The 21531-nt window shown below is 42.2% G+C and overlaps 1 protein-coding gene across 2 annotated transcripts in view; it reads left to right on the top strand.

Moving 5' to 3' along the window:
- Positions 1-20158, top strand: part of P2RY11 (purinergic receptor P2Y11) — a 143545-nt gene extending 123387 nt beyond the window's left edge. For both annotated transcript variants that reach the window (XM_069231808.1, XM_069231809.1), the window contains exon 2: positions 15456-20158. In XM_069231808.1, the coding sequence (XP_069087909.1) occupies positions 15456-16406 (951 nt within the window). In that variant the 3' untranslated portion in view covers positions 16407-20158. The remainder of the gene's footprint in view (positions 1-15455) is intronic.
- Positions 20159-21531: the final 1373 nt, after the last annotated feature.

Genomic DNA, 21531 nt, shown 5'->3' with positions numbered 1-21531 from the left:
TAGTAGCACACCTTCCAACCATTCCTCACTTTGTTCTCATCTTTCAACAACACCTAACCTGAGTCTAAACGTTAACCCTTTAAATAGTAAACCTGATCAAAATGTTTTGGTCTCCTTTTCGCTCTTAAGCTTAGAGCGATTTTTATCTTCTATTTTGAACCTTTTAGAAAAAATGGTTGGTGGATCTGATTGTATTCTTGACTCCGTAACGTCCATCCTAAAAGACTTGACAACTGGCAACGGAGTAAATCTTAGATTTTTCACGCAGAATTGCAGTGACCTCCTAGCACGGTACCACACTATCGCAAACAGTGAAACTGCCCTTGGTACCTATTTTTGCCCCCAGGCCGGTGCACCGTAGGTGGGACTATCTCCTATGAATCTTACGCCAATTGAGAGCCCAGTCAATTCTATTAGATTCATATTAAGAGACTTTTCAACAGAGACAGACCTGGAGCCAGCCTGCCAAAATCCTGAGACTGTTATGTTTCCAATCTTTAAAGCTCGACCAAGGGCAAAAATAAATATCTTGACCAGGACCCCGGGTACTCCTGTACAGCCTCTACCGTGTAAAAGGAAAAAAGTCAAAAGGTCCAAAAAATCAATCCGGAGACATCATAAAAAATGTCAGAGAAAGATATGTTTCTCCAAAGACCAATCTGGCCTGCAAGATCCTTTAAACCAGGAGGCCCCAGTTCTACATCCTCGCCTTGCATCTACTGTCTCCCTGTCGTTGAGCGAACCCCATCCACACATTAGCAACCCTGAAATGGTCAATCTAATCTCGGCTAGTGAGCCAACTATTTCTCAACCAATTAAGTCATCCTTAAACCCTTCAGTACAATCTTTTGAAGCCACTACAGGACTTATACCCGCTTAGACTTGGCTGCAACTCACCAGAAGAGGACAGGCTTGTTTCCCTGAGGATACCTTAACTCTAGACTTTATACTTTTATTTGACAATGATCTCTTTCTTAACAAATCTCAATTGTTAAAATGTTTTTTTGATATTGACCCCCTTAGAATGAATGAAAGTAGGGATATACGTTTGGTTTCCTCGAAGACAACTAATTTTGGTCCCCTGTCTCGTGTATCCTTTTTCTCTAAAATGACTATCAACAAAATCCTAAGTAATGTAAAGTCTTTACAATGTAAAGATATCGATGTAGTTCCTGTCTTGTATGAAACGAGTTTAAGGTCAACCAAGCGGGTCCGCCAATCCCCTGATTCCTCAGTCATCCCCCTTGTTAAACATGACACTAATTTTCGCACTTATCCAGATTTAAAAATTCACATAGGGGCATTTGGTCGAGAAGTACTACTTAGGGATTCCCCGGTTTGTCCACCTTCTGATCTGAGCATCAATCCCCATTCTTGGAAATGGCTACCAGCAGTATTAAGTAGTTCTACCACAAACTCCAGGCTAACAGTACCATCAATGTAGCAATGAGCTTACCCTAATATCTTGGAATGTGGCAGGTATAAAGTACAAGGGGGGGAATTGACTTTTTGAACTCCTTAAATCCTGATATAATTTGCCTCCAAGAAACCTGCTCTATTGGGGAGCTGCGATTCAAAAAATTACTATTCCTTTTGCTGTAAGGCCTCCCCCTCAACGAGGGGTCATGCAAAGGGAGGAGTTGCACTTTTGCTGACAAACAGACTACATTGGCAGCATGAATGCTTTAGGGATCCAAGTAATTTGTTTTTAGCAGTAACTCTACACTGCATTGGCGCAGGAGACAAGATAACCTCCCTCACTCTGATTAGCTCTTATGTCCCTCCTGGTGTCCCTTTTAATAATCTTCTAGCCAAGGTATTCCTTTACATTAAGGAACTCTGTGACAAGGATCCAGGAACACAAATCATCATGGTGGGAGACTTAAATTGTAAGATTTCCAATCTGGGACTTGCATCCTTTTGGGATGAAGAAAAGGAGGAAGCATTTGGGCTTCCTCCTTGTATTTTTCCACATAAAATAAGGCTTGATAAGCGTGGGAAGCTTTTGCTTGAGTATCTGAGAGAGAATGATTGTATTATTGCTAATGGTAGACTCCCATCTGATTTCCCAGCCCATTGTATTCATAAATCACCCAGGGGTGCTTCAATTTTGGACTATGTGGTAACAAACTATCAGTCCTTCTCCCTGTTAAAGGATATAATAGTTTTACGGACTACACTTAGTGATCATAATGTTTTGGTAGTATCTCTTGACTTGGAGGCGCAACTTATCGATTCATGGAGTTTAGCAGGGCACCCCCAGCTGAATGTTAAAAATGGAAGAACATATTGGTCCCCAAGTAGTTTTACGGGGCTTAAAGGTATCCTAGAAAGTAACCTGAATGATCTTGATAGCTGGGTAGGAAAAGTAATGGAGAGTTTTACCAGTTTTATGCAACTGGTTGCTTCAATCCCCGTTCCCTTTTATTTATTAAATAGAGAAATTAATACTCTTATACGTAAACAGCATTGGGACTATACATCTGTGAGGCAATCCCAGCTAGACATCTTAAAAAGATGGAGAAGGAGGTTAAGAGTGCGCCTAAAAAAGGATGCCACAGATAGATTCTGGGTTGCAGTAAGAGAAGCAGCCTCTTCCGGCCACATTAGGCGGTTTTGGTCCCTGATTGCAGAGGGGTGTGGTACAAGAACCTGGCCCCTCCCAATATCTATCAGCGAACTAAGCTGGTAGACTATTCTGTCTGACCTTTATGCTTCTAATGGGACTACAGTGGATTTTCCTCCAACCAGTCTCGATTCCTCATCTTCATATCCCACTTTAAGAGAAATTGAGGCTGCTATAAAAGGTATGCGCTGTTCAGCTGCGATGGGACCGGATGAAATTCCAATACTGATAATAAAACAAGATATATCCTCCTGGTGTAGGATTTTATTCCCGGTGTATCAACATTGCTACAAAGCCAGGAATGTCCCTTAATCCTGGAAGGGTAGCATCATTGTCCCTTTGTATAAAAAAGGGGATCTAAGTTGCCCTAAGAATTACCGCCAGATTGCACTTTTGGATGCGGTCGGAAAAATCTTCACCAAATTTTTACTGTCACAGATTAATGATTGGGCAGAAAATATAAAATTATCCCCCTAGAGCAGTCTGGCTTCAGGAGAAATCATGGCACAATTGACAATATCTCTGTTTTGCAAGTAATTAATGAAAAATATGTTTCTCTGCGGGGGAATTGATCTATGCAGCCTTTATACATTTCTCTACAGCATTCGATAAGGTAGATCGGGGCTTGTTATGGAAGAAGTGCCTAAGACTAGGCATGCCTGGCATCCTCTTTGACTTTGGGGTAGCCCTTCACTCCTCCACCTGGTGCAGAGACTTGTTAGGGGGCGAACAAGGTCTACCTCATGTAATTTCAACACAAACGGCCTAAAACAAGGATGTATGTTGGGCTCCATTGCTATTTTCCCTGTATCTTTCAGATTTACCCGCACATTTAACTCAATGTAAGGGCTTTGCCCCTAAATTAGGAGGTGAATCGCTATGATGTCTACTTTATGTGGATGACATAATCATTTTAGATCGCACCCCAAAGGGTCTTAATAACCGATTACAAGCCCTTGAACGATACACTGAAGCTCACTTCTTAAAAATAAATTGCTCAAAAAACAAAATTCAGTGTTTTCACAGGAATAAAAGACTCAAGTACAGCAACTTTTGCTGGTTCTTGGGAGCTCAACCCCTCGAAAGAGTAACCTCTTACACATTCTTGGGTAAAATTGTCTGTGGGAATCTTAAAGATAGAGAACATATTGAGCACAACCAAAGGAAGGCCCAATCTCAAGTTAACTGTCTGAATGCCTTATATAGGGCAACAGGCAGAAGGCATTTTAAACATCTCTTAGAAGTTTATCAGGCGAAGATACCTCCATCTCTCTTGTATGGTATAGAGCATATTGCGGTATCAAAGTGGATCTTTCTCGATAAACTCGAGGGATGTATCTTAAGGAATATTTTAACTGTAAATTCCACCTTTTCAGCACCATTATTAAGACTTGAGTTTGTCGTGCACAGCTCTTTCATTCAAGGCCTGGCCACAGTAATTCGTTGGATGTTTAATCTGATGATGTGCAGCAGCAACTCTTTGCGGTCACTGCTTAAAAAATAAATATTAGCCGGTCATAAAGTAAAATATACTATCTGCAGGAATTTTTTATATGCCATGGATCATCTACAATTAGATCCTTCTGAAATTTTTACTCTCTCTCCAGCACAGCTTAAATCCACACTTAGGAAAGCAACTTGGGCGGTGAGTTTCTGCCAGGACAGCCAGGCATGTGCACATAGGCAGAGTTTTCATGCAATATCAAATTCTTTAAGACCAAGGGTCACACAGCCCTACCCTATCTGGAACCTGCCTCATGGGGTGAGAAGATTCTGACTCCTGCTGCGACAGGAGCAGCTCCCCCTAAGCAAGATGGTTTGGCTCCTCCGCTATTTGTAATCTATGCCATAACGGCGTTCAAGATTTGAAACATGTTGTTTTAACCTGCCTGGCCCTATTGCCCTATCGGCGTAGGTGGCTGCGCACTATTTGTCTTACCTTTTCTTTTAGTACTGCTTCTAACCTATTACAAGCCTTACTTATTCTGCCTAACGAAATGTTTTGTGCTAGAGTTTTTAACTATTTTAAGTGTTTTTTAACTTTGTATTAGCTTAATAGACTTGTTTTTCAAAGTTTAATTTGTTTACTATCTTTGTTTCTTCTTTTAACAGAATTATGTACTACTTTATTTTGCCCTCCGTTGCAGTTACAGAACATAATAAACTTGACTTGACTTTTTCCAGTGCGTTTGCAGGGCCAACCCACTACTGTGCACAGACGAAGGTCAATCGCAGCAGGGGATTGGCTGCCCCTTCATGCCATGACTGAAAATAAACGTGACAGAATTACAGATGAAATTTTGAGCCGCACACGGATCACATGGATCACTGCAGATTCCCAGTCTACATCGTCTATACTCTCTATGTCCATTCCCAGTGTGTCCCAGGTCCCGTTAAGTGCATTTTGAAGAAGACATCTTTATCAAGCTAACTACAACAACATGCAATTTAAAAACCACTTAACAGGTTTCATTTCTAATACGGTTTTAGCACCATCTTGGGGTTCTGATGACATTTACAAACCATTCAGCCTTCCGGTTTCTAATGTCACCAGAACCCCAAGATGACAATATTGGACCATATTACACAGCTATCCTCTCTCTTACATATAGATCTGTATATGTATTTATCCACTGCCCCCAACCCATCCAGCATCTTGGGGCCCCAGGAACCTCATCCCCAGCCCCTTTTTATTTTATAACAAACCTTTACGCCCCGGAGACCCCCTCCAACGGGCCTTTCATTTTTTTTAAAGGGAGCGGGGAAGGGTGGCCCCCTTCCTGTGCCTCTTTGGGCCCTCAGGACCCCACCTTGGGACCTTTTTTATAGGGGCGTGAGTGGTTACCCTCTAGCCAATACTGGCCCTAGGGAGCCTACCCCGTGGCCTAATGTGGTACCTTGGTGCCTACCCGGGGCACACACCACTGGGCATATGCAGGGCCCCTGTGGCCATGCAGGCTCCCCGCATGCAACCATCCTCGGTGCAGCAGGAGCCAGCATTGCTCCAGGCTGGTGGAAGCTGCTGTTTTTGCCTGCTTTCCTCAGGAGGGAGCAATCTGAGTTTTACTGTCCGCAAGAGTACAGCCAGGAAAAAACATATCTGCTCCCACCCAGTGGGAGCATTTTTAAAGCTCCCTCCTGATGGGAGCAGACATTCCTTCCCTGCCAAGGCTCCTGCGGGCAGGGAAACAACCATGTCCTCAGGGTGGGCTCCCCACGACACAGTACACAATTCTCTTAGCAACGTGATACACTGTAATTACCACGTAAGCCAGACCTCAGAATCAAACATATTCCAGCATGATATGCCTTTTATGCACCATATAGTAACTTCTGATCACACAATGATAATCGGCTCACATAGCTGTTACAGACACTCAGCAGGACGCCATGGTAAAAGAATATGTATGATTGTGAGGGCTGGCTTACGTGGTGATTACAGTATATCACATTGCTGAGAGACTTGTTATGCCCTCAGGAAGTTCACAGATGGTGAACGAAATGTGTTGGCTGTCTTCTTGTTTGTTGAAGAAAATAAAGGCATTATTGTGAAAGATATATTGGATGATTCAAATTTGATTTTAAAAATCTTGTCGTACCTCGCTAATTACAACATAAACTCTTCTGATTTGCACCTTAGGAGCAGCAGGTACTTTGGTTGGGGCACAACTTTATAAAAAACTTTGGGACAAGGGGGAGGTGCGGTTGGACTATTTGGCTCACTGCTCTGGTCGCATGACAAGAGTCTTTTAGCAAGCTTGCTCAGCAGTGCAGAAAGGATTAGAGTAAAGTGGAGTGGCATGGCGTAGAATGGTGTTTAGTGGCTAGAGTGGAGTAGAGAAGAGTGACTTCAAATGGCTCTAAGTGACAAGGAGTGGCTTAGAGTACAGTGAAGTGGCATAGAGTGGAGTGGCGCAGAGCAGAATGGTGTAGAGTTGAGTGGCATACAGTGGAGTGGCATAGGGTAGAGTGGAATGGCATAGAGCACTGTGGACTAGACTGTTGTAGAGTAGAGTGACATAGAGTAGAGTGGTGTAGAATGCAGTGGTTGAGTGGATTGGCATAGAGTAGAACTGAGTAGAGTAAAAAGGCATAGAGTGGAATTGGGTAGACTAGAGTTCATGTGGAATTGGACATAAACAGAACAGAGTGGCACAGAGCAGAGTGGAGTAGAGTGGAGTAGATAGTAAAATGTCGTAGAATAGAGTAGAGTGGCTTAGAGTAGAGTGACATTGTGTGGAGTGGTGTGTAGTAGAGTGTCATAGAGTGACACTGTGTGATTGGAGTGAGTGGCATAGAGTAGAGTGGCGTGACAGAGTGGAGTGGCACAGAGTGCGGTAGAGTGGTGTGGGAGTGACGTAGAGTGGAGTAGCGTGGTGCAGAGTAAAATGGACTGTCATAGAGTGCAGTGCCATAGAGTGGTGCAGAGTAGAATGCAGCAGCATAGAGTAGTGCAGAGCAGAGTGGCATAAAGTGCACTGGAGTAGAGGGCAGTGGAGTAGAGTGGTGCAGAGTAGAGTAGAATGGCATAGAGTGCAGTAGTGTACAGTGCAGTGGCATAGATTAGAGTGGTGCAAAGTACAGTACTGTGGCATGGAGTGCAGTGACGTAGAGTGGTGCTAAGTAAAGTGGCAGAGTGCAGTGAGGTAGAGTAGAGTGGTGCAGAGTAGAGCAGAGCAGAGTTGTAGCATAGAGTGCTGCAGAGTAGAGTAGACGGACAAAGAGTGCTGTGGCAGAAAGTGCAGAGGCATAGAGTGCAGTGGTGCGGAGTAGAGTGTAGTGGCATAGAATAGAGTAGTGCAGAGTACAGTACAGTGGAGTAGAGTGCAGTGGCATAGAGTGGTGCAGAGTAAATTGCAGTGGCATACAGTGCAGCAGCATAGAGTGGCATAGAATGCAGTGATGAAGAGTAGAGTGCAGTGACAGAGTGCAGTGGCACAGAGTAAAGTGATGTAGAGGATGAGGAGTGGAGTGGCATGGAGTGCAGTGGCATAGAGTGCAGTTACACAGAGAAAAGTGGTGTAGAGTAGAGTGGTATAGAGTGTGGTGGCATAGAGTAGAGAGGTGCTATGGCATAGAGTGCAGTTCGTCAAGTACAGTGGCATAGAGCAGAGTGTTGCAGAGTAGAGTACTGTGGCAGAGAGTAGAGTACAGTGGCGTATAGTACATGGTAGGCCAGTGGCAGGTAAAAGAAGCAACATGTAAGGGGGTGGGTGAGAGGAAGTAGACTATATTTTTTATATTGCATGATTTATTAATTGACTTCAATCCTCTTTAGAAATATTTAGAACATTTGGGCGTCATCTGTTTAGTATTCATTGTTAAGGTGGGACTGCAGAAATGTCTTTCAATGTTTTGAAGAATGTGTGATTTTGTTAAGGATAATGTGTAATACTCAAATATGTTTTATGCAACATTGTGTATTACTTTAAATCACATGTTAAATGCTAAGAACATTGTGAGGAAATTAAGAACATGCCTTCTAAAATCAGCTTTTATTTTGTAGTACATTCACACTATATCGTACATCATACAAAACGTATATAAATTAAGAAAATAAATTGCAATTTAGGACATTGTAATGTTTTGCTGACAGGGTTCTGTGTTTACAGTGTTGATTTTCACACACTGTGGAGCATTCATTGGTAGATGCTTGCATCAAAGATGGGCCTGCAAGAGTGAGCCAGTAAGGCTTCCAGATTAATGGTCTAAAATCAGCGCTTCTATTGTGAAAGCACTGAAAGAAAGATAAAATACTGTATCACATTTTTCTGTTTGTTTAGGGAAACAAAATATTATGCAAATTAATTCAGCATTGTGAAATAAGGGAAATAACTCAGTTTAGACTCACTTTTCTGTAAAATACAGGCTTTGAAATCGCTGGCAAACATTCAATAAAAATACTTACATATTCTATGGAGCAGGCGCTATGTAGACACTCCAACTGCAGCTGATATTCACAGATATGCAGCAGACAAAGGTGATGTGGGAGGTGTCATAAGAGCATCACACACCTTATCCCACCCTTCTGGTCAGCATAGGCCCGAGAGAGTTAAGAAAGCAAGACAGATATGGCAGACTGTTCTCCTATTCCATAGCTACTTGCAAACATTTTCCAAGGGGCCAAAAAGTATGGTCTGTGGTGTTACCAGGGGCTGCATTGTTGCCAGTAGGGTAGGGGCTGAGTTGTAAGATGGGAAGGGTGGAAGATGGGCATACTGCCCTCTAAAGTCAGCCCTTAGTCTCTAGAAGAGTCATACATTTGACAGTACTGTTTTATGCATTATATGAGACACTATTCCTCTACCACACCCTGGGGTATGCCTTCCCTGCTTCCTATCTCTACCTTTGGTGAGTCAAGTGCACAAAGGAAGTAAATTGATTATTGAATTGCAATGAAAACAATATTAGGCCTCACAATCTACTTATACCTTGAGACTCTTATCTGTAAATATTAGGAGTGCTTATAAGGAAGTTCTATTAAGTGCTATAAAAAATCCATGGCAAAGACCCCACAACAAGGTGTGCAATTCACTTATGTGGTCAAACACAAATATCCAGCCTCCACCACTAGACATGGAAAAGATGGAAAGTGTTAGCCATGTCACCATGAGAGTTGACATTTAATTCTGGCTTTAACACTTTACCTACCAATCCACGTCTGGGCTGGGCTGGTTGACAGCTATCTTGTGCATTTCACCCAAACAACCACAAACACAGGATGCTCAGTCACACATGAACTCATCTGCATACCGAATGGGTCATCATGGGCTGGGAGGGTGAAGGGCCTGACACTCTCATTTAAAAGGCTAGTGGTCGGCCCTCACACAATGGACTGCTAAACCCCCTACTGGGACCCTGGCAGACAGAACTGTACTGAAAGACGACCTTGTGCACTTCAAAAACACTCTTTGAAGTCTCTCCCTTTTCAAAGGCATTTTTGGGGTAAATAAACTGGGTCCCTTACCCAACCAAATCAGACACTTCTGGACCAGATCCTGCAACCTGTCAAGAGGAACTGCCTGGCTGCCCAAATGACTCACCTGGACTGCTTTGCTGTGAAGGACTGCTGCCTTGCTGTTACCCTGCTGCCTTGCTGGCCTCTGACTTTGCTGAGAAGTGCTCTCCGAGGGATTGGATTGAGCTTGCCTCCTGTTTTCTGAAATCCAAGGGCCAAAAAGATGTCATCTCTTCAAGAAAACTCCTTGTGCACCGAAAATCGACACACAGCCTGCTGGAAATGACACACAGCCTGCCCTGCAACCAGAAAATCACAGCACAGCCGATTTCCCAAGGGAAGATCGACGCAGCGCCTGTGTAGCGACTGGAAATTCGACACACTGCCCTGCTGGATTGACGCAACTCCTGTGACTTCTTCCTGCACACCCAGGATTTTTACTCACATTGTCCCTGGGTGTCCAGAGATCCCTGCATCACAGTGAGGAACTAAGACTGCGTGCCGGAAATCGATGCAAAGCCCCTTGCAGCGTGGAAAGAAACAACACATCGTCTGCGCCATGTTGGAAAATCAGACGTACACCTTATTTTTCACGCATCTCCTCCTCTGCGGTCTCCGTGCGTGGTAATTTTGCCGCAAACCAGGTACTTTGTGTAAAAAGAGACAACTGTTGTTTTCTAAGATATAAGACTCTTTTTAAACTTACAAAAGTGATATCTCAACTTGTGATTATTGAATCTTGATTGTTTTTACCTTAATTTAATCAGATAAATATCTAATATTTTTCTAAACCTGTGTGGTGTATTCTTGTGGTGTTTTCACTGCGTTATTGCATGGTTTATTGCACAAATACTTTACACATTGCCTTCTAAGTTAAGCCTGACTGCTCAGTGCCAAGCTGCCAGAGGATGGGCACAGAATAATTTTGATTGTGTGTGACTTACCCTGACTAGGATTGTGGTCCCTATTTGGACAAAGGTGAATACCTCTGCCAACTAGAAACCCCATTTCTAACAATATTGTCGTTGTGAAATCTGTATTTCAAGTCTGGGCAGGATCCACAGCACAATGGCATATCTTTGGTGAGAGCAGCCTGCTTATCACAACCCGGTTGGTTAGAGCAAGTTGTAAACTATGGAACCATAGTGCTTTTTTCAAAATAATTCTTGGGCCCCCCCTTGTGACAGCCCGTGTTCTCGTGGGCAATTATTTTCAGAACTATTTTTTCTTTACTCCTTTTTTTTTTTTTTTAAACCAGTGATAGGAAAAACATAAATCAAACTAAACATTGGTAATAATGAAATAGGGCTGTAACACAACATCATTTTATTTAATCATAAATGAGAGAACACCAAGCCTTATAGTACTTTCATTGAAATATGGTGTAGTGAGAACACTATGAATCTTGAAACAAAGAGTCCTAGGCTGTGGGTTTGTACTTCTGCTTTAACAAACTTTTTGATGATAATCAAATCATATCCTTCCTATGCCTTTGTCCTCTTGATTGTCATTATGTGACAGAGGTGAACAATCCACTAAACACTCGAGCCAGATGCTTGGCTCTGACTCAGCACACAGTTTTCTTGGAACCTCAGACAACCCAGGCTTCCTGTCTGCCACCCACACTCTAAACTCATGTGCAAGGAATTAAAAACAAAACATTAACTTTTGATGTAAAATGAGAGAAGGAAAGACATAGCTATCTAGTGACTGAACTGCACAATGTGAAACCAGAAAACTGGGCTCAATCCTGGCTTCCCTACTTGACCAAATTCTGTGACCCTAAGAGATTGTTTTATTTCCCTTCTCCTCCGTTTTGTTCATTATCACACATAAGAACGCCTTCAAATACCTTCAGGGAGTCCCCGGACCTTACTTTGAGTTTCCCTGTCTTATTTTAATACTTCCACAATCTCCTTGGAGTCTCACGGAAGGCAGCAGATCAGCATCTGCCCTCACACCTGCTTCAGAACTGTGTCTCTTTCAGTCTAATGAATAACCAGGTTTTCGAGATGTGGCTTTTATTAATGGCTGCCAGTGAAATTCATCCACATCTGTAATGTCAGCATCATATCATAACAATCTTTAGCAATGCCAACAGATCGAGCCTTTTATACCTTATGGTTTTGACAATGCTGTTTGTTGATGCTGGTTAGCATCAGAAATAATTATTTGTACTTGATATAACTCATAGAACATCATTTCTGAGTGATCCCAAAATCTGACAACCTTAAATGTGGATATGTATGTTTATGTCTCAAACTCACATTACACAGGAGCCCGCCGAAAGTGCAAGCATCCACGTGGCACCGGAAAGTTCACCTTTCCATAACCAGAATAATAGCACAGTTTCTCGCATTAATGCAGAAAAAAGATACTGCCTTTATTGTATTAAATACATTTCATGGAGTGCAAGTGCTCTAGTACAAAGGTAAATAAAAAAGGTGAGTACTGGCAGCAAATGCCATATTTCTCCCACCTCTGTGGGCTTTGTCTACCTTACTTTACCACTACTTCTAATAACGTGTGCAAGATGTGTTCCAAATGCTTGTGATGTAGCTTTCAAATCACTTCCAATCCATCTTGAACCATTAACAATGGGAGCTGTCCTCTTTGTACGATTGTGCGATTGAGCAACACATTTAAACACAATAGAAAAGTAGATGGAGGACTAATGAGGTACTGTGGTGCTCTGTATTCATAACCTAAATAATTGCATAATCTCATATGTGTTGTTTCATGCAAACAGGTTGTGCCACTGTTATAAAAGAATCCCCTAGACCGGGAAAAACTAAGTCAGTGAAGTCAACGTCTGACAGGCCAAATGTATTACTCATTTTTATTATTTTGCTTTTATTTTATTATCTTCTATACTTTTGTATTATTTATTATATATTCACATCAAGGTAATATTTCAAAGATCAATCTTTAGACACTTTAGGGGTACCACAACAGGTGACTAGAACCAAGGCCAATATGGTAGACGATATAGCATTAAAGATATTGTACAAAAGTCATAAAGGCATCTGAGGAAGCGCTGTCATATCTCAAGCACTAAGTTCAACCAATTCTAACAGATAACAGAGTGAACTCTGTATGCCCCAAAAGAGTTTTCCAGGATTCCCTCTCACTCCCATTAAGATCGTGTATGGATTTTCAGTCCTAGGTAGCTCACTCTACAACATGGTAAACACTGTCTTGAGATAAGCTGTGTTTATCGAATGGTTTAGTGGAAAGCCCCATAAACTGCATTACAGAGTTTAAAAGCCACCATATCTCCTAAATTGCTCATAGTTATTTTTAAATTGCAGTGTGGGACCCTAGAAAATTTCTGGTCAAAGGTCAACCCGAGATACACACATTCATTAATGGTTACTATTTTTTATCCACAATTATCCAAGTATAGTTACTACACCTAACCACAAAAGAATAATTCCTTGGTCTTTTTATAAATAAGATGAATATTAAGCAATTGGGAAAAACTGCATTAGTGCACGTCTTCTCTGGAGACTTCATGAGGACTGCTCCAAAACTGTGGTACCATCAGCATAAGCCAAAGGTCTTCAAATGTTTTTGTTCTAAACCCCTCCAAATAAAAAATGTTGAAGTCATTCCCCCCCCCCCCCCGACCTTCTTGGCAAGGATTGGGGAGGGGCAGGACTGAGCACAGGGCCCATGGTTTATAGGATTATTTTAGGGAGACGTTTTCTATGCTGTATATTCCACGATAAATGTGAGACTTACAAAAGAGCATATTCATGTAACAAAAACATAAATTAGCCAAAACGATCTGCTCCCATATTTGGGGTGCTGTAAGCCCATCACACTCCTCAGCCCAAATGCAGCTACACCTGCTGCAGTAATGATAACCATGGTCCTGAGTAGCAAGACATCTCTTTTAATTACATTACACAAGGCCAGATTTTTTTAAGACTCAAGAAACTTAGATGATTTGCTAAGAAGCACACAATGGTGAGCGAACACTAGGACCTAAACCTGGCCCCCAGTTCCAAAGTCATTAGCTCTCACCATTCGGCCACATTTCCTCCCTTTCAGAAAAAAAATGAGCTCCCATGTGTTGCCTCCTTTTTTGCAGGAGAGGTGCCCTCATCCCTAACGCTAGCAAGGAAAATAAGCCCCCTTACCCTTTTTCTTTTTAAAGAAAGACTTAACTGTAATGCAGTGGCCCCCTCAGACCCTGGTGCCCCAGGCCACTGCACCTGCTTCGCCGATAATAGTTACTGCCTTACCAAGTGGGATATATCCTCCACCCCTTGCCAAAACTTGATCTCCTATGTTGCCCCATCCCAGTCACTGTGCCAGTATAGACTTTAACTGGTGGAGTTACTTGGAGCTCAACTGTGATAAATATGTATTTTTCTTGAGAGGTGAAGTGATGATATTACCAGGTGAGTTCTGCATTCTGTTCTTTTAATGGACAGTTATAAAAACGTGCTGCGGTATAGTCCGATTACTTATCACTAATATACTTATAGATAACAATAATGACTGACATTCATAGTGCTTTCTGTTACCGACTGGGACTGCGCTGCACTATAAATACACATTACACAGCCATTATTTCCCGCTACGGAACTAGGATTACTTTCTGTGACAGTCTGCACACACAGCAACTCTGCAGTGAACGGATTAGGCAAATGAGATTTGACAACCTAAAATGATACATTTCCTACCCTCTAGTTTAACTTGTGTTTTTCTTTTTATTTTATATGTGCTACAAGTAAAAGAATAAAAAGACAGTTACAGAATATGTTGATCTTTTCAGCCACTTCTTTGACCCTGTGACCACATGGGTTTCAGGATCGCACACTGTAAATGAAGATAAGTCTGTAAGTGTGCCAAATAAACAAAATTGCACTTCAAGGCATCTTCTTTACAAGTAGTTAAAGACGCACTTGTGCCCCCCCGGGCGTGCGCCATAGTTTGAAGACCTCTGACATAAGCTAACAGTGGGCAGAGCAGTCCACTCTATCTTTTAAGAAATGTGCCCAGTATTGAATACCAGTGGATGATTGGCTATATACTGATGATTGAACAGGAGTGGGGCTAAAACCAATCCTTACTTGACCCCACTCACCCTTCTAATTTTCTTTGGCTGCACATGCAACCCCTAATCTGATACCCACATACAGAGTCTGGCTAGGGGAAACCAGTTGGTAACCCATAAGCAGAAAGCAACCAAAGCAAATGATGATCGACCTTGTTGGAGGCAGAGGAGATGTCCGCAACACCAAGATACTAATGCAGTGGTCTTCTGCACTGTCTTCACAACCGTCAAGGCCTTTAGACCATAAATAGTGAAGCATCAATATCTAATTTTAATCTGGAAATATTGAAACAATCATAGCTCTGTTGTCTAATAATACTTTTTTCATACAGCACTTTCTACAGCGGTTCTGCAGTTTCTAATCCTGTAGAGGTGATTCTACGTTACCCAAGCTAATGGCACCCATGCTATCAATCTCAGAAGAAGAACTTTTAGGTTGCTTTTACATGTGTTATGAAATTATGAATGGTGCGGATAAAAATGCATCTTGAAACCACTGAAAGCCCACAATCGCTTGACCGTAGTCAAAAGTGGCTAGACAGTGCTCTGAGGGGACACATCCAGGTGCTTGGTGGTAGGGCAATGAAATGTCCCTCTTTGATAAGGGAATGAGGAGCACGGGTCAGCTTCCGTCAGTAGCCACAGGTAGAGTTATAAGCTCCACTTAGAAGCTTTGGGTATGACTAGTTAGTGGTCATATATAATAATACAAAGGGCATTGGTTCAAAGACTGATGTGACAGAGTGGGCTGAAAATTGCTGCATTAAACAAATAAACTATTATCTTTCATCTATTAATTTCAGGTACTCTACGAGTTTTACGGAGAGGAAGACATGCAGAACTGCAGCGAGTATTTTGTTGAATTCCAAACCCGGTACCTGCCCCCCATCTTTGGGTTGGAGTTCCTTGTGGCCATCTGCGGCAATGCCCTGGCCATCTACTTGTTCTTCACCCGAGAGAAGACCTGGCACACAGGCATCATCTACTCTTTTAACTTGGCTGTGAGTGACCTGTTGTATACGCTTTCCTTGCCACTGCTGATAGCCTACTATGCCATGGATAAGAACTGGATTTTTGGCTCACCCGTCTGCAAGCTTGAGCGCTTCTTCTTCAACTGCAACCTCTACGGAAGCATTTTTTTTGTTACATGCATCAGCCTTAACCGCTATGTAGCTATTGTGTACCCAATGTATGCGCATGGCAGGATTGAGCCTAAACATGCAAAGATCATTAGTTTAGTTACTTGGATTCTTGTGGCAGGAATTTCAGCTCCAGTGTTCAAATTCTCGGCTTTGGATCTCCGGAATCCTCTGCACACTGAGTGTATCGGCACAGCCCGTACAGTTGAATTGACATTGTACATACCCTACAGTCTGTTCCTGGCTGCCTTTGGTTGTGGGATCCCATTTCTACTCACCCTGCTGTCCTACGTCTCTATCGCCTGGACGGTGTTCAAGAGTGAGAGCCTCAGCGCGCTTGAGAAGAAGAAAGTGTGGCTCATGGTCTTCTCTGTGGTTGCCCTCTATGCCATCTCTTTTGTGCCCTACCATGTTCTACGGAATATCAACCTTTACAACCGGATCAACCAGCAGAACTGCACTGACTCAGTGATAGTGCATTCTGCCATGCAGGTAACCAAGGCCCTGGTAACTCTGAACGTGTGCATCCACCCACTGCTGTACGCCTCTGTGGCTGACAGTATGCGATGCTCCCGAAGGAAAGACAGTCCCAGAAATTACAATGGACCTATATAAATTTGAGTGTCTGGGGTAACAGCACCCAGAATTCAAACTGCTGGATCACTGTTGACCAATCTGCATAGGATCCAGACAGGTAACTTCTCTGAACACAGTGGTGATTCTGAATGACTGTGGAACTGGGAGAGGGTGGGCCAGTTCCACCCAGCCACTAAGCTTTGGCCAAATAATCCATTATTTGCTTCATCTTCCAGCTATAGCTTCCACTGATTTTTACAACAGAAAACCTCTGGGTTGTGCTCTAAAAATATAGTGACATCAGAAAGGCAACAAGATGCGCAGGTTCAGGCAGTGAAAGAATGAACATGCAAATCTAGTGAACACAAATGTTGGTAGCACCTCTGTGCTTCTGCCAAATATTGAAAGTGATTATTATTACTTTTTTAACTGACACGAGAAAGCCCCACTGCATGAATAACAATCTCATGTTTTAAAGAAGGAAATTCCTGTTCCTGTGAATTCAGTGGTTCTTAATTATGTAAGCTGCTCACCACGGTAGCAAGCCAGCTCGATCCACACCACAGGGAATGGTGCAAGATGGCTTCCTCAGAATTGTTTTTTTATCAGTTTTTGTGCTCCCTCATATTTATATACTAGTATAATTCAATCAATCAACCAATTGGAATTTGTAAAGTGCATCTAATCACCTGGGAGGGTATCCAGGCGCTAGGATCCTGCTGAGATCATTCAAAGAGAAAGTGAAAGTGAAACCCCCATAATGTTAATGATTTCTTATTCCTCTTTGGAATGCTCTGCTATAAAACAAGAAGGGTCCCCATTCTGCCCCCCATCCCATTTTGGAAGGGCACACATGGGAGTTTCATTTCTGAAAAAGAGCTTAATCTCGAATAGCCAAGCTTAAAAGTCTAGTTATTTGATGCTGATGCCAGATAAGAGGAATTATGCCTTAGTTCGATTGAGTTTTAGGTTGGTGCTTGCCCTCTCATTCTATATTAGCAGAAGACAGATTTTAAATCATTAAATGGTACCATCTGTGGATATTTTGAGGAAGTGTTGTGCATCATCATTGTAATTATGGACCTTTGTTTTTGTCCGTAAGTATGTAACCTTGGGATTCCATGTAGCAGCTGAAGTTGACAAGGGAGAAGGTGGGTCTTTGTAGAACACTGGAGGAGGAGTTTCTCGGATCTAAAGTTTCCCGTCAGGATGAGCTGGTGGCAATTGATGTGGTAGGAGATGAATCACTGTACGACTGCCAGAGACACCCATCCATGTTCTAAGGAGTGGATCTGTGCTTTGCAGTCAATTGTGTCAAGGCTGTTCAAAGACTGATTAAAATCTAAGGGGCCTAATGATGTGGTAGGCATCATAGATTTCTTTAATGGCAGCACCATGTGGCACCATAATCTAAAGCTGGATTGATAGCCGTGTAGAAGGCTATCCCTAATATCCTGATGCTGTAGTTAGATAGAGGCGGCTTTCTCAATTACTGTTGCACTTAATAGTAGGTGTGTGATGGGAGTAGTTGATATGATCATCTGGGTCAAGAGCAGATTTCTTCAGGTGGAGGGATCTGTCTTATTTTGAGGCTATCCAGCAACTTCCCTTGGCTGGAGAAGGCATTGCCCATGTTGGGAGGGAAATTGATGCTTATGATAGGAGGGAGATTGAAGACATCACCATAAAGAGATTTCACTGTGGGTGATGGTAAAATGACGCCATCGTAGGAGGTGGCTTTGAATGATTTGAGGATGTTGTTAAGTTTGGCATGAGAGTGTCTATTTTGTGTTGTCTGTGTCGGATCTAATGTTGTATATCTTAGTGAAGTAATGTTTGATGTGGTTGCACTTGTCAACGAGGGATTGGAGGCCAAGGGTGTTGATCCAGTGTTCAACAGCTACGGAAAGGGCATTCCATCTGTTAGTTACTTTGTTGATAGCCGAGTTGGGTGAACCAGTGGGGGGACACTGGTCTGTCTCCATTTCATTGCTTGGCTCCATATGACGTGCCTGATGGTGTTATTATGTAAAGCATGCAAATCTGTATTAGTACTTTGCACCATATAGGACTGTTCTTTCATATAACCTGCTTATTTCAGATTTGCTAGCTACCCTGATGAGGCCAAAGCAGGTTATCAGTACAGCTGCACCGTGGTGCCCCTACTAGATCAACTTAAAAGGTTTAAGGACCTACACTTTTTTAATTCACAACTTCCTTTCTTATTCCCTTGTGTATGTTTTTCCCCTTTGTAAAGAACTGTGTCCAGGGAAACTCTAAAACTGGCTAACAACAAATGCACACGTGGTACTTTGTACTTGCAAACAGAACTTTGCTGAAGTTCAACGTTATCAGGTAATACATGAGAGAAGAAAACATCCCGTCCAATGGGGGAATAAAGGTCACTGAAGTGAAAAAAAAAACACAAGCAGCAAGGAAAAAACGAAGAGGAGGGTGGTCACTGACCACCAATTAAAACCTGGCACTTTTCATAGTTGGGAACAGGAATGAAGGGCACTGTATGAAATTAAATGGCAGGGGATGACTAGATTGAATTATGCGACAAGGAAAGGGAAATTATGGTGTCTAATGTGCCACTTTTGTGGTAGTAATACCTGTTTTTTACTTTTTACGTGCCAACACTGCCTGAGCAAAGGTTCCAACTCATTAGTAGTATCTTAGTGCCTAAGTAGTGTTGATTTCCATGATATTGTCACAAACGTTGCATGCAGCAGGCACAAATGTATGCAGTCCCTCATACCTTGCTAAATACCAATAGACCTTTTCCTTATGGGTTTAAAACTGGCCTCATTTCCAAATGTGGGGCCTTTTTTACGCTATCTGGTTCTCTAACAAAGTCTACTTTTATTTTTTTGCCCGGCTCTATTTTTGCTCGTAGTCCGACCCTACATTAGGGAAGTAAAGTATTATGGCCATGATCACCCGATTTGGTCTACTGGGGTTGGACTAGAACTCCAGTCTCCTGGTACTAAAACTGCCCATTTAGAGTCCAGACGAAATTCATTCCTTGTTCTTTAACTTACCATTCACCTACAGACCACATTTCTGCCATGATCCTTTACAGAAGAGAAATCGGTATTTTCTGTCAGAAAAAAATTGAATTCGCATAAGTCTTTCGGATGCCTAGAAAATATGGATAAATCACAGAATAGCAGGCTCAAACTGTGACTATCTGTGCTTTTGCAATTACAACTGATATGTGATTCTGATACTGCGCATTATTCCACCCTCTTGTGGTGGAGTTCGAAAAAAGCATCCTGGCGGCTATTTTTTGGCCGTCGTCTGTTGGAGTCTCGTGATGATTTCGAGGTGATCTCAAACGTAACCCTGCACTGCCCTACAACGCATCCACCATCTTCAGTTTCTATTTTTATTGCATTTTTCCTTTTCAGTTGTGACACAGCAGCCAGCATAAATATAGCCATGAGACAGTGTTTGTAAACTAGTATTTTAAAAGCGAGCATTGTACCTTGCTAAATAAGCTTTCAACCTATTAACTGACATGTTGATCCGTATTTTTCCATGGGCCTGCTGATTTGGAGATCTTCAATTCACACGGAAGAATTGCGGGTCTTTTATATTTGTTTCCATCACAAATTATGTGCCAGCATTGTGTCCACTATGTGTTATCATTGTGTATTTGTCAGCACCGTCATTCCTGGCCACTTCGTTTGCTGACCAAAGCTAAAAATACTCATTTTAAGTACATTTTGCGAAGCAACTGCATCTTGCCATATGTACCCTAAAAATAAATAAAAACCTACACTGTGTCTTCCGGTTAAATAATTTTGTTGGACAACTTTTCTTTGTTTCAAATATTCCTTTCTAAGCAAAAAGCACGTTACAGCAAAAACTTGTTTACCCTTTTCGTATCACAACAAGCTAATGAAAATTTGGCTTTGCCCTACTTTAGGAGTGATGGGTAGTAGATGGCATTTTTAAAGAAATATTCATTTTCACATCAGTGAGACATATATGTGGGATGACATTATGGAAGAATGGAACAGCCGCACAAGATTTAGACATGGATGTTGGATAAGGTGTTGGAGAATGGAATGGTCTGGCGACAATGAGAGGGGTGGATGTTGCCTGGAGTTTTAGAAACAGAGAGCATTGTTTTCTAAATTTTCTTATTATCGGTTTTAAATGCGTTAATAACACCGGTAGATAGAGTAGCATTACAACTCTGCCACATTCTAGTCAGTCGGCTCAGTTCGTAAAAGGATAAACAGTTCATTTCACGGGACAGGAAGAATACCAGTTTGCAAGCATGATGGCCGGCGGGGCTTTAACCATGTGAAACAGCTCAACATCACAGACCTAGGCCTCTGTATTTGCAGAGTAAAGCTGGTACGGTCAAGCACCCCACGATTTTCTTATGCTTTTGGGGGTTTCCCCTGGCTTTATTCACTGCCTCCTCTACCACTGTACACATGTCCACATATCTGCACCATGCAGCTATAGGCGGAGTGGTGGGAACTCTTCAATGTCTTGCGTTTGCTCCTTTAGCAAGTACTAGATCCGTCAATGCAAGCCTTTTCTGAGCCTACTCTCCACCCCATGATTATCCCAAGCAGGGCGACACCAGGATGGTGCATTCCTACATCAGTGAGATACAGATGGTGAATGAAGTCTTGAAATGTTGAAACATTGGAGCTTGGTAGAGCACTGAGGAATGAACTTTGAATGAAGTCCTCGAAGAATGGAACTTTCTTACATCACTGAGAGAGATCGGTGTTGGATGAAGTCTCATTAGAATGGAATGGTCCTACGTCAAAGAGAGATGGGTGTTTAGTAAAGTTTTGGGAAGAAGATGAATTCTTACATCAATACGGTACGGACAAATAATCAAGTCTTAAGAGAATGAAATGTAGGAAGATTCCCACATCACCGAGAGGTTAATGGTGGATGGAGCCTCATTAGAATGGCATGTTATCACATCACTGAGAGATGGGTGTTGGGTGACGTCTCATCAGAATGGAATGTTCTCTCATCAGTGAGAGATGAATGTTGGATGAAGTCTCATTAGAATGGAATGGTCCTACTTCAAAGAGAGATGGGTGTTTAGTAAAGTTTTGGGATGAAGATTGATTCTTACATCAATATAGTACGGGCAATTAATCAAGTCTTAAGAGAATGAAAT

This window comes from Pleurodeles waltl, chromosome 4_2 (assembly GCF_031143425.1).
Source record: "Pleurodeles waltl isolate 20211129_DDA chromosome 4_2, aPleWal1.hap1.20221129, whole genome shotgun sequence".
Lineage (NCBI taxonomy): Eukaryota > Metazoa > Chordata > Amphibia > Caudata > Salamandridae > Pleurodeles > Pleurodeles waltl.
The sequence above is the reverse complement of the archived record's forward strand: the minus strand, read 5'-3'. Positions and strand labels throughout refer to the sequence as shown.